The sequence below is a fragment of the Chaetomium strumarium genome (genome assembly GCF_033439665.1).
Source record: "Chaetomium strumarium strain CBS 333.67 chromosome Unknown B0T15scaffold_2, whole genome shotgun sequence".
In the NCBI taxonomy this organism is placed as follows: domain Eukaryota; kingdom Fungi; phylum Ascomycota; class Sordariomycetes; order Sordariales; family Chaetomiaceae; genus Chaetomium; species Chaetomium strumarium.
The window spans coordinates 2,442,415-2,455,175 of record NW_026944430.1 but is presented as its reverse complement, the minus strand read 5'-3'; the positions used below and the strand labels follow the sequence as shown (position 1 = coordinate 2,455,175).

The 12,761-nt window shown below is 56.7% G+C and overlaps 4 protein-coding genes across 4 annotated transcripts; 1 reads left to right on the top strand and 3 right to left on the bottom strand.

The window, feature by feature from the left end:
• Positions 1-594: 594 nt before the first annotated feature.
• B0T15DRAFT_108449 (putative Zn(II)2Cys6 transcription factor) lies at positions 595-2,971 on the top strand. Its single transcript, XM_062861462.1, has 2 exons — positions 595-676; positions 763-2,971. Exon 2 carries the CDS (start codon positions 788-790, stop codon positions 2,945-2,947), a length of 2,160 nt encoding a protein of 719 aa, XP_062724246.1. The 5' UTR covers positions 595-676; positions 763-787; the 3' UTR covers positions 2,948-2,971.
• Positions 2,972-3,478: 507 nt separating this feature from the next.
• B0T15DRAFT_572631 (uncharacterized protein) lies at positions 3,479-5,023 on the bottom strand (the record flags this gene model as incomplete). The annotated part of the gene is made up of 2 exons (XM_062870903.1): positions 4,263-5,023; positions 3,479-4,172 (listed from the first exon to the last, which is right to left on the bottom strand). Exons 1-2 carry the CDS (start codon positions 4,757-4,759, stop codon positions 3,479-3,481), a joined length of 1,191 nt encoding a protein of 396 aa, XP_062724245.1. The 5' UTR covers positions 4,760-5,023.
• An 898-nt stretch (positions 5,024-5,921) lies between these two features.
• B0T15DRAFT_508925 (P-loop containing nucleoside triphosphate hydrolase protein) lies at positions 5,922-7,715 on the bottom strand (the record flags this gene model as incomplete). Its single annotated transcript, XM_062867757.1, has 2 exons — positions 5,922-6,450; positions 6,508-7,715. 2 exons carry the CDS (start codon positions 7,713-7,715, stop codon positions 5,922-5,924), a joined length of 1,737 nt encoding a protein of 578 aa, XP_062724244.1.
• A 261-nt stretch (positions 7,716-7,976) lies between these two features.
• B0T15DRAFT_524490 (OPT oligopeptide transporter protein-domain-containing protein) lies at positions 7,977-11,584 on the bottom strand. The gene is made up of 6 exons (XM_062868768.1): positions 11,217-11,584; positions 11,016-11,150; positions 10,867-10,948; positions 8,676-10,810; positions 8,294-8,613; positions 7,977-8,226 (listed from the first exon to the last, which is right to left on the bottom strand). Exons 1-5 carry the CDS (start codon positions 11,301-11,303, stop codon positions 8,407-8,409), a joined length of 2,646 nt encoding a protein of 881 aa, XP_062724243.1. The 5' UTR covers positions 11,304-11,584; the 3' UTR covers positions 7,977-8,226; positions 8,294-8,406.
• Positions 11,585-12,761: the final 1,177 nt, after the last annotated feature.

The window sequence follows — 12,761 nt, the reverse complement described above, 5'->3', positions numbered from 1 at the left end:
GGATACCTATTCTTTGTACTAGCAACCACTCAGAGCCCGTGGCCCAGTTACCTAGCTCGCATGGTACTCCCCCTTTTTCCCTGAGATATTCTTTTGGTCTCTGCAACGCGATTCTATTCAGATATTCCTAAGTCGTTCTGGACTTTCGACCAATAATTGCCCTAATCGCAACACAGACGTGGACAATGACTTTGAATGGCGAGTTTTGAGACCCTTTTGTGACATGCTGAGTTTCGAATTCAAACCCTTGAAGATTATGTTAGCTGGGTCCCTTGGTCGCTTGTGGAAGTCGTGGTTGTGGAAGCAGCGACCCTGGGCCTGGGGCGTGGTGTGTGGTCCGAGTACTAGGTACTAGTAGGTACCTATTAATCTTGCAGTGCCTCAAATCCCCCACCTTTTCAACATATCACTGAACGATGCCTATCAAGTTGACTGTTTTCTTTGACCGTAGTCATGCCGGGCGGTCTCAATTCATCCATACGACATTTCATTGGACAGCATCAGATACCTGCAAGTTGAAGTTTTTAACCCTGCTTCCCCCGGGGTTTTATAACAAGGAGTTCATGGCCATGCTGACTAACAGACAATTTCGTCCGCCGAGCCTCGGCGGAAACAATGTGGTTCCCCTGTCGTTTCATCAACCGTGAGGCCTTGACTACTAGTCAGTAAGTGCTCGGTGAGTCAAACCCGAAGCTCCGTGCTACCCGTTCGCGCAAAGATAGACCTGTCACGCAAGCAGTCATCGACTCATCATCACGGCAGCCACATTGGCGGTCTTTTACGAGCGATGACGGAGACAAGGACTCGCGCTCATGGATCTCCGCCGATTCAGCCGGAAGCCGAACCGCCACGGAAGAAGGTCCGTAAAGGCACCCGGAGTTGCTGGGAGTGCAAGAGACGCAAGATCAAGTGTGTGATGGAAGGGCCCGCCGAGACTCTCTGCCAAGGTTGCAAGGGGCGCGGCACCGCATGCATCGGCCAGGAGTTCCCGGATGTGCCCACCATTCCGGGGACCCCCGGGACCAGCAGCAAACAGGTCGGGGTTGAAGATAGGCTTGGCCGCGTCGAGACACTGGTTGAGCAGCTGGTTGAGCACCTGGTCAAGGATAAGGATGTTCGTGCCAGCGGCGCCCCAAAAGACCCGGACCTCTCGGATTACCTGCGCCGAGATTGCCCACCGAGGCCGGTCCCTCCACTAACGCCAGCCACTTCCGAAGTGCAGCATGTACGATCGCCTTTCAGTACCAAATACGCCGAGCTGTCCCACAAGCTCTGTGCGGCATGGCCCAGCCAGCGCGACATCGATCTGCTCCTGAGCGTCCCGGTCGGGACCGCTGGGTTCCTCTTGGAGAAAGCGAGCTGTGCGAAGCGCCTGAACTTCTCGTCACCCCGGGAAATCCTACGGCTCGCCCCTTTACCGGGAGATCATCCAACGCTGATTGCAAGAAGACTCTTCTTTCTTGCCATCTTTCTGCGAGGCGTCCCGTCCAGCGTGCCGGCTCTAGGGCGCCTGAGTGTGAGCTACCGCCAACTCATGACGAGGGCTGCTGAGGCAGCCGGCCTAGTCACCAGCAACGATGCGCTCGTCAGCTCACTCGAGGGTATCGAGTGCATCGTAATGGATATCGTCTACCAGGACGACGCGGGTAACATCCGCGGAGCGTGGATGGCGGCTCGTCGGGCAATCGCCATGGCCCAGATGTTGGGCATACACCGCGTCTCTCGGGGGACCAACTCTTCGTCACCGCAGGTCCTCGAGCCGGAGAGTCGGACACGGCTGGACCCCAAGCGCATGTGGTTTCGTCTGGTGCAGACAGACCTTTACCTCTCCCTGATGTTAGGCCTACCGCCCGCCTCGTCCGACACCGACATTGCGTCCCAAGAGGCCTTGGAGGGCTGCACGGCTGTGGAGAGAATGCGGCGCTTCCACTGCGCTGCAACTGCTCGTATCCTACAGCGTAACGACGACAATATGAGAGACAGCGCGTCGACGTATGAAGTTGATGGCCTGTTACAAAAGGCATCCGCAAGCATGCCGCCCCAGTGGTGGTTACCCCCCACCTTTAGTGTTTCTCGACGCCGCAGTGGCCAGGGAGACGATCTGGAGGTGGTCTCGCTGGATGAATGGTTGCGCGTCATGGACCAGCTAGTGCACTACCATCTCCTAGAGCGCCTGCATATGCCCTACCTGCTGTGCTCTGCCGGCGAGGCCAATGACAGCCGTATGTGCACGTACAGCAGGATCACAGCCCTCACCGCCAGCCGCGAGGTGCTCTCCCGCTTCGTGTCATTCCGCAGTGCCAATCCGACCGGCTTGTATTGCACCCACTGTCTCAACTTTCTCCCCTTCACCTCTAGTTCCATCTTGTGCCTCGCCCATATTGAGGCCTGGCGACGCCGTCATGCTCAGAGTTACGCCAACAGCGCAGAAGGCCCTCAGAACCGCGAGGCAAATCACAGTAGTGCATTCGACTTCTTCATACACCAGAGACCGAACGACCGCGGCCTCGTGGAGCGTACTGTGGAGTGTCTCGACCAACAAGCCAGTGCCCACGCAGACGCTGTCGCGTTGAAGATGGCCACCATCCTCCGCCATCTTCTCGCGCTGGAGGAGGATGCCGCCAACGGCGGCACCTACCACACCAGTTCGCGGCCGTGGTCCCCGGGAGTGGGCGAGGACGGAGGAGAGTCCGGCGATGTCGAGCTCGGGAGAATGGGCGACGGGGGTAAGGCGCTGCGCATCCGTATTCCGCATTTCGGGATCATCGAGTTGGAGCGTGTCGAACAACAAGCCTCGCACTTGCTTGTGCCTGCTGACCACCTGGCGGTTGAGGCGGACGACTGGACCCTGCAGGGAGTGGATATGGCTTTCGAAAACCTCATCCGCGGAGTGGGAGAGCCGGATGGGGTTGCCGATGAGCAGTGGGCGAGATGGGATGGCTTGTGAACCGTCTTGAGTTGCCTAGCGGATGTCAAAGGAAGCAAAGGTATTAATTAGTATAAAGTAAGGGTTGAGTAGCTCCGGATTAAAGCCAGAATTCTGGGTCTGGAGGGATCCATGGTCGATATATTAACCGGTTTCAAGCTCACTTCACTCCGACCCGAGCCAGATTGTTGTTCCCATGCGGCCCGTTCATACGTCTCTCGGTAGTACGGTTTAACTACGAGAAATCCCGTTGGACTTTCCAGGCTCTTGTTAGGTGGGAGCTTTGCTTTACTCTTATGGTCCGATGCTGGCATCCCGGTAGGTAGTCCGGATCCTCACTTTCTACAGACCATCTTCAGACCACTTATATGTCTCTGACCTACGTACCGCAACATAGATCCAATCCCTCCATGAGTTCCTGATTATTGTCGTACATAACCAAGCCGTCTGTATTGCTTCGTATTAAAATCAATGACCCCGATTGCTGGTCGCAACCGGAGTGTGGTCAGTAGCCTCATATTTTACCACTTCGGACCTGAAACATGGAATATTCTACTGGAAGAAGAAACCAAAGTTTGAAACGTTTGCACTCGGAACCCGTTTCCGCCACTGCCGCGCCATCTCCTCCAGGAACGGCCTGCCCAGGATCAAGCCAACGCTGGTATTCTCGCACACGTCGCACGTGAGAGTGAGCGTCGGATACCGGGCGTCGTGATGCTGGAACTTCCGCCAGTGGATGACCGCTCTCCCGATACTGCGCACGGGGGACTCGCCGGCGTCATCAAACTGGAAGAAGGTGACTTGCCCGCCGCCGCCGTCGTCCCGTCCCGGCGGTGGTTCGACGATGTCGAAGCCGAGTTCGCTCGCTCGGCTAGCCGAGATGATGTTTCCGTCCAGATTCTCCGCCAGGTACGCCGTGGTGCCGCGGAAGGTCCCGGTCGGCTCTCGCACCCAGCCGGTGACGCTCTCGGTGAGATCTTCCGCCCTGACGTGCAGGACTTTGCTGTTGCTGCCCGGCGGGATTTGCGGCGCACCGAAATCATTCGAAGAGCTCAGGGGCGAGGAAGACCCAGGAGACTCGGGAACCGTGTTGTGCTTGCGCATGCTCTCGGCTAGCTCGATCAATGCGTCATGGCGCACGTAGTTGAGGTCCGGCGGTCTCTCAGCGCGTTGGCGACGATTGGAAAGCTGCAACTGGGACTGGTCGACCGTTTTGACGAGTGATTTGATCTCGCGCCGTAGACTCCTGCATTTATCTGATAGGTCAGGATTAATGTTTGCATGGAGTACTAATAATAAACCAGTTAGTTCCATCGCAAGTGGTGCCACAACTGACCTGGCTTCCCGGCGGCTGTCCTTCCCGGAACGAAGTGCGGCATCCAGCATCGCGGTGGACTGTAACAGGTTGAGGCTTGCCATGAGACTCTGCATTTCCGGAGACAGCTCCAGGATGGAGGATCTCTTGAAGACCCATTTGATGCTTGCCCACAACGCCGACTGGCTCTCTAACTTGGCAACCTCGAGATCGATGTCCCAAATATGTTGCTCGACCGCCGCGGCCTCGGAGCAAATACTGTCGAGCACATTGTGCTTGGAGATGTACTTCACCAGCGGGGATTTCGAGAACTCCCTGCAGTACCGACGCAAGTTGTTTCGGGCGATAGTGATGATGTGGCAGAACGTCCGGACCTGGCCGGCAAACCGTTGTATCTCGGCCCTCGCAAACCGAGCGTCCTCGGCAAACTTGCACAAGGCGTCCACAACCTTTGCCGCGGCGGAGGAAAGCTGGAGGACAGCGGCTAGGCCGCCGATGGCGGTGAGGGGGTCGATCATGTCGGCGTGACGGTCTAATTAGATGTACTTGGCCATTGTGTGCGTGTGCTGCGAGTCGCCTTTGAGGAGTAGGGTATTCGAACATGTCCCCATGAGGATTTAATAATGACGGCAAATGATGGGGTCAAGTATTAGTACACACGAAGAAGGGGACAGAAGGCTTGATCGAAGGTTTGAAAAGTCCACTATAAAACTTCTGTCGATGCCCCCGCCTCCGCGCGCCACACTCTCGACGCAGCAACACACTGCCACTCACTATCGTGCCGGTAGGGTTGTAGGAGGGTGGCACAGGCAGACCAGTTGTGGCGGACCTACTACCAGCTCTGCTGCAAACCCCTCCCCCTCCCCCTCCTCTCCCCTCCCCTCCCCCATCAGACCAACCCCTTTCTGCGCAAGCTTCATGCCAACTGCGTGTGTGTTTGGACGATAAATCTATGAGTGACCAGGCAGATTTTCTGGCAACTCAATGACACTTGGCACAGCCCACCAAACGGGTTGCACAGCGCAAATGCATCATGCATGCTTTGGAGAACGCCCACCACGGCTATTGGTTGACATGTATCAATCTTCCTGCAGTGTTGGAGAAAGTGAGGCGGGAACGGCAGGAGGACGCGGATTCGATGCTTCTAGTTGGGCTCAACTTAGGCTGTTCTAGATTGTTATTGATATTTGTTCGAGATCCAAGCCCTCTAGGCTCATCTGGGGGTATGGTAGGTTCGTACTCTGTTAGACTATCACAGTGCAGGCCAAACGGGATACCTAACTAGTGTGATAACCAGACATGTCACAACAGTAAGGTAGTGGATATGGATCGCAGGCGTTGCGTCACTTAGCACCCCAGATGAGTACTGTGAGTCGAGCTTATCGCAAAGAAACTCCACGAACAGTGAAATTGCTCGAGGAAATCTAGTCTATCCCCGATCCTGACAGAACCCAGGTGTTGTACCCATATCCCTTGCCCACTCCCAGTTCCCAGTTCCCGTCTAAAGCCCGCTGGTGTATAAGGTATGCAAAGGGTATCTATCCGCACAGGGTATCCCCACATCATGCTGTGCCAAAAGATCATAACAGAGAATTGCTGGAAGAAAGACGCCTCAACGCGACCACACCACCAATCTGCCCCTCCGCACAGAAACCCTAAATTCCCGTTCGACGCACTGCTTCACCATCGGGGCCTCTTAGGCTTGGGCTCCTCACCAAACCCGCCCGACGCCGTCGCCGATTGACCCTGCCGTCCGCGACCCCGGCTGCCACCTCTACCGCCACCCCTACCGCCCCTTCCACCACCCCTCGAAGCTCCAGCGTGGTTCCCATTCCTGTCTTCGCCGTTTCCGAAGCCTCCTCGACCACCTTCTCCCCTTCCCCTTCGCCCATCAGCGAACCCAGACGCGCCCGGAACCGGCCCCTTCACCAGTCCTCTACCTTCAACGACTATCCCGGGCACGCCCTTCAGGCCCATCTTGCCCACCGTCATGGGGCTCAGCTCCGGGATGCTCTCGCACCCGAAGGCCTTGGCGAACCGGTTGGCGAGCTCTACGACACCAGGGGCATCGAGCCGATAGCGCTTCATGAGCGACTTGATGAAGCCCAGGTTGCCGACGTAGGCCTGTTCTTTAGTCTGCTGGGGCACCTTGGCGAGGGCGGATCTGATGATCTCCGCTGACGGCCAGGTTCCTGCTTTGGGGTGGGTGCTATCATCACGGTGTTAGTTCAGAGCTAGCGGGAGGGAACGGATAGGGGTAACATACAAAGGACCCTCGTTCTTGATCGGGAACTCGGGGTTGCTCCTCACAAACCACATCTCCTCCGGAGCGAGGATCATGACCGCCCTGCCATCAAGCTTGCCCGCGCGGCCCGTCCTGCCCACGCGGTGCACATACTGGTCCTTCTCGCCCGGCACGCCGATCTGGACGACCAGGTTGATGTCCGGGAAGTCCATGCCGCGGCCCACCACGTCCGACGCAAACATCAGCCCGCGGTCCGCCTGCTTGAACTCCTCGACCGTCCGCGTCCGCTGCGCCTGCGACATGCGCGACTGCATCTGGAACACAGGCAGCTTCGGCGGGGCGGCGCCGCCCGTGTGGCCGAAGACGTGATACAGCAGGCCCGCATGCCGGGCGGTGGGGCAGAAGATGATGGCCTTGAGGGCCGGGTTGTCGGCCTTTGCGCACGACAGCACCGAGTGCAGCGTCGGCAGGACGTCGTCAACCGAGGCGACCGGGTACACGGACTGCGGGACGGTCTCGATGGTGGGCGCCTCATTCTCGTCGATGGTCGAGATACGAGCGTGGCCCTTGGCCAGGACCATGGGCAGCATCTTCTCAATCTCGGGCGGGATGGTGGCGCTGAAGCACATGCCCTGCCAGCCGGCGCTCGCCTTGGGCGGGATCTGCTGCAGGATCTGGTACAGGGCGGGCGCGAAGCCGGCGTCGAGCATGCGGTCCGCCTCGTCGAGCACGACGCAGCGGATCTTGCTCAGCTTGTTGCGGGCCGCATCCTCGCTGAGGTAGTCGATCAGTCGGCCTGGGGTGGCGACCAGAATGGTAGGCTTGCCCTTGAGGAACTTGGAGAGGTGGCTCTTTTTGCTGCTGCCGCCGACGGCGATGTGGCATTCGAAGGGCGGGTTGCAGGCGCTGGTGAGTTTCACGCATTCGTCGACGATTTGCTGCGCCAGCTCCCGCGTCGGAGCCAGCACCAACAGGCCGACAAATGACCTGTCCAGGTCCTTGGCCTCGAGCAGATTCTGAAGTGCCGGCACCAGAAAGGCGATGGTCTTGCCGGTGCCCGTCTTGGCCTGCACAAGGCAGTCCTGCTTGAAGTTGGGCAGCTGGAACACCTTCTCCTGCACGGGTGTTGTGTGTGTGATGCCCATCGACTCAAAAGCCTGAAGCAGCTGCGGCTTGAGTGTGCCAGCCCATTGCGCGAAGGGAACCGGACCGCCGCTGTCGGTGGCCATCGTCGCCAAAGTCCGTACCACAAATGTCCGTGAGTGATGGTTCAACCGTGGTAAAATGATTGTGCCCGTTCTGAGACGCCGAGCCAATGCAAACATAGCAGGAAGCAAACTCAGATTCGAGGATGTGCTAAGACAATGGCACAGTTCATTTGTGTGGTCCAAATCTGGAAAGTGCTGGCCTGGAACAAAGACCGACTTGAAAGGAAATTTCCGACCTTGCCTCCCGTGGTCCCCCCTGATTGGTATGTGGGTCACATGTGGGGCGGGTTTGGCACTCGGCTAAAGCCGTCAAGGTGCAACCTCTCCCTTTCACTTTGAACAATCTTCAGTCCTCACCTCACAAAGGCGTCCCGGAACCAGAACAATCTGACCCGACGAAGTGTTACCATGTGCCTGACTACCCACCCAAGCGACAATACCTGGTCATCAACATTATGCGATGCTTTGCCAATATATCCAGAGTCCCAGACATACAGACTCTAGATTGAGAGCTATCCATGAGCTATCTAAGGTCCGCTACGCCCATATCCTCCAGTTAACACCGAATCATAAGCACTAGTATTGATCCAAATCTGCAGAATGCCAGAGATCAAACCCAACCACCGCCCACCGAAAGAAGAAAATGACAAGGATGAGAAGGAAAAGCAAAAGTGAGTACAGTGACAGCAATGAAATAGCTCGCGAAAGCCACCTAGTGGAATTCACCGATTCTGGGGCCGAAGTACTCGCCTTCAGCGAGCACCTTGCGGACGCAGTCTCCTGACCCGTCACATCCCTCGCCCAGAACCGAGTTGCCCCACCAGTCCAACTCGACCTCCCAGATCTGAAGTGCGAAGAATATGACGATGCCGCTGAGGGCGATGGCGCACGAGAAGGCTGCCGAAGTGACAAAGTTGTACTGCAGACGCGTCAATATTGTATCTCTTATTGCTTCCAGGCCCTTACTAGAGGGTAACATACCTTGGACCACAGCCCCAGATACCGCTTCTTCAGATACAACCATGAGAATGCCGAGACTGGCACGGCCGGCCAGATGTAGGCGAGGTTGTACGGCGCCCACGACAGCGCACCGTTGATCATCACGACCGGATGGGCGTTTCGGATGATGGCGTTCTTGGGCCACTTACGGCCGAGCAGGTAAAAGATGACAACGAGAGCAACACCCAAGGGGAAGCCGACGAGTGTGACGGCATACTGCCCACCCACACCCCACATCTTGCGCGGGCCCACGGTTCCCCAGAACACCGCAGCGGTGAAGAAGGTGTTGATTCCCGGGCACGTGAACCGGAACGGCGCGTGCTTCGTGCAGATATTTTCAATGTGGGCCTGGTACTGCAGGACCCCAATGCTGATGAATGTTGAGACCAGCGTGGGCACCATCTGCGCCCAAAAGGTGAAGCGTGGAGGGATCTTGAGGTAGTGGGCTAGCTTCAGATCTTGCGTGAACGAGAGAGCATGCGCGCAAGTGACGTAACCGTACGACTTGAAGAAGCACATGGCGATGGCGTTGCCCTGCACCCACACTCCGCCAATGAACTCCGCCATCACGTTGAGAGTAACCTCGACACCCGTCATGGCCTTGATGATACCGACGGGCACGACGAAGATGAGGCAGAGAATGATGCCGTACAGCACCACAAGGGGCGTGGTACTCGTCGGGTACGCCGCAATACCGGCCATGCCGAGGCCAAGGGCAATGGCTAAGCAAATCATGTACCACCACTCGGGCACCTCCCGATAGGCCAGCATCAGCCGGTTGTGCACATCGAGGAGATTCGCATCGTCCTCGGCTTCGGATCCCCTGCTCGAGACTCTCAGTCGCGCAACCCGGACCGCCCACTGCTTCACGCTTTTCCAGGCCTCGCGAAACCCGAGCATGATCTCATGGCGATGGTAGAGAGCACCATATGTCAGGGTGCCAGTATACACGGCGAAGAAGAAGAGGTAAATGATGAGGTTGCCAGCCGCCAAAAACGGTGGGGAGTATGCCGCGTATTTCTCGGCGTCGAAGATGCCCCGGTCATCGATAATGGAGCTGACATTGTAAGCCTGGCCGAAGTGGTCGAATGGCCGGTTGGAATTGATCGGGAGGTAAGCCGTGTTGAACGCATTGGAGTAGTAGAATCCAATGATGATGAACATGGCGAAGAAGGCGCCAAGGAAGAAGTTGAAGGTTGAGAAGAAAGGCACCATCAGGGGGTCGAGATTGAATGTGAGGATGTTCCAATCGAACGTCGGCAGCGGATTCAGAGCCAGGCCGCTCGATACTCCCGTAATGGCGGCGAGGTCGCCATTGCTAGGCGCAATCCAGTTCATCCAACCAAACAAGCTCAGTGCCGCAAAGATGTAGTTGGGGAACCAGAAGTAGACGAACATGAGTCCAAACGCCCAGCCAAAGTACTTGATCCGAGACATCTTCCATATGGACTTGAATGGACCCACGACCGTTGCAGCCTCGGTTGATGTGTCGTGGAAGGCAGAGTTGAGCGCAATGGTCACCAGGGAGGATGGCCACACGCAATAGGCCGGATACACCAAGAACCGGCGGCAGATCCCAGCGAGGCCGTAGCCGATGAAGTTGGTCGACAAGGCGATCAGGGTCTGGTAGCCAACGCTGATGGCCCACGGCTGGTTGAAGTACTGCGGCAAAACCTGGATCCAGATGATGTAGTTGGTGTAGGGCACGCTCTTGGCCACGTTGGACATGATCGTAATCAGCATATGCTCCTTCTTGTTGAACGGACCCGGGTTGAGGCTGTGGCGGACACCGAACAGGGTAAAACCCACGTCCGGCAGCACGCGATCGAGGAACCTTCCGAGGGGGTAGGCGAGAAGCTGAGGGACGGTCGAGATGACGACGATGCTTGGCATGCGGACGTCGAAGAACGAGTTGACAAAGGAAATGCAGCAGGAGAAGAAGATGCCCATTGCCCAAGCCCGGATGGTCGACACAGGGAGCGTGGGGTCATCATGGTTGTCCACAACAGCGCGCACCTCGGCATAGGGGGAGTTATTGGTAATGAGGGCCGCCTGGATCTTCATCTCCTCAATGAGTTGTTCATGCTTCTCCGGGTCAGTGAAAGCTTCATCATGTCCTGTCTGTTGATTAGCGCCAGGACGACCAATGGTTGGGGTTCCAGGCGCGCCGAACCAAGGAATTCCTCGATCTTCTCGATAATCTGGATCGGGAAGTTGGGATCTCGACAGTGCTGCTTATGGACTTGTTCCATCAACTGACCGATAGTGAGACTTGGTTAGCTTGCAATTCGGGCGGATGCTAATGGAATCAGTGCCACATACGCGCTTGGTGTCCTCGACTGTGAATGTCCGGGCTAGGTCTTTAGCCTCGATCAGGTCGATTTCGGTGACGTTGAGTGCCTGGCCGGTCTCGCGCAAGTCGGCCGGTAGGCTCTCGCCCGGAATTGGACCCGATGGCTTGTTTCATACGAGTCAGCAACGCAAGCAAATGCAGGTAAGGGGAGACGACAGCATCGGTCATACCACATGGTTGACTTGGCCGCCATCAGAGTCGCTTGCAGTAACCGTCACCGGCTCCTTCGCTTCTAGTTTCTCGTTTGTGATCGACATGCTTGGGGATTCCAGAACGTGATCAATGAGGCATGAGGTCAGGTTAACCGGAAAGGGCGATGAAAGTGCTGTGAACGTGAAAAGAAATCGGTTTGGCAGGTCGATTAAGATGGGGTTGGCATGGAAAATGAAGAGAGAACAGTTCGTGGGAAACGTTTTGTGGTGTGCTCCACGAACTAATCAGGTCCACGGGTGTATTTGTGACTTCAGACGGCAGGTGGCAGGGTCGGTGGCCAAACTCGAGAGGTGCACGGCAGTGGCGATTTGAAGTAATCGGATCCTTGACAGTTCCTTCCGTTGATGGCAACTCCGAGATGTTTGGGCGCAGCGCACACGGACTTGGAATCAATCTCCTTCTCTTTTCCGTTGCTGTTGATAAGAGAAGCTATTCGAACCCCCCACTTCACATCACGACGAACTGATAACTACTGATCTCACCAACATGCCTGAGTCCCTCACTCTAGCTGGGATCGGTGTGGCCCGGGAACTGATCATGTGTGAAACAGATGCCAAGTGTATGCCAGATGGCATTAACTCATTCAGGTCGGCGTGTGTCAAGATTTAATGGCATTTCTCAAATTGACCCTGAGGCCCGTCGTAAGCCCCGAACTTGTTGATATCCATCCCCGAGCCTAGATCCCTCTGGCACCAGGCAGGGACGGGCAAGTAGCCGCTCGGTAAAAAGCAGAAGTCGGTTGCCGGGATGTGGCAACCTTAGCGGTTCACGTATTGTACCATTCAGAATCAGTGCCCTAGAGCCAAGTACGTCTGGGTCCCGTCCATGTAGTGGCACCGCCGATCCGGGGGCAACTTGCGACGAGGAGGTTTCCGTCGTGCTTTGCCCCGGCGCCAAGGCCTGATAACGGGTTGGACGGCTGGCCAATTGTGTGACCTGGTTCCGTCCCAATATGGCAGCTACCTCGAGAGTCTCGTGGCGGGCAATATGTCGCACCGATCGTTGCGGAACCTTGCGGCCAGCAGGCGGGAAGGATTGGGAATCTCGTCGCAGCTTCCCGCTTAGGCGGCCGGGAAAAGCGAAGACAAAAATTGACAGACCAATCCGTGCTATGCACCCGGCGGTAAATATGGCCAGCCAACCTAGGATACCATGACAAGCTCATTGGGTTATCTGTTTACTTCTTCACGGCGGGAGATATGATTTCGGAAACCCCACTCGCAAGTACAGCCAGATCGCAAAACTGGAATGAAGAAGCACGAGGAGAAAACGAGGCCTTAAGCTTGGCAGAGTTTGTTCCACCGCAGCATGGTGATCCATGGCGGGCAGCGCTGTTCGGTCGTCCGGCTGTTATGCCTGCGGCCGGCCCCGCCACGCGGGATCGCGAGGGGGTTTCTCTGGATTAGCTTGAGACACCTTATCAAATTTGATTAGGTTGCCTGTCACCGGTACTTCGGTACATGCCTCGAAAGATCCAGGCTTCGCAAGTTTACTTTCCCTGC

What these genes read in the sequence shown, in the direction of transcription:
- B0T15DRAFT_108449 (XM_062861462.1), top strand. Translation starts at nt 788, where the DNA reads ATGACGGAGACAAGGACTCGCGCTCATGGATCTCCGCCGATTCAGCCG.
- B0T15DRAFT_524490 (XM_062868768.1), bottom strand. Translation starts at nt 11,303, where the DNA reads ATGTCGATCACAAACGAGAAACTAGAAGCGAAGGAGCCGGTGACGGTT. An exon ending in CAGTCGAGGACACCAAGCGC is followed by an intron (nt 10,949 to 11,015) that starts GTATGTGGCACT and finishes ACTATCGGTCAG; the next exon opens with TTGATGGAACAAGTCCATAA. An exon ending in ATCTGGGGCTGTGGTCCAAG is followed by an intron (nt 8,614 to 8,675) that starts GTATGTTACCCT and finishes ACGCGTCTGCAG; the next exon opens with TACAACTTTGTCACTTCGGC.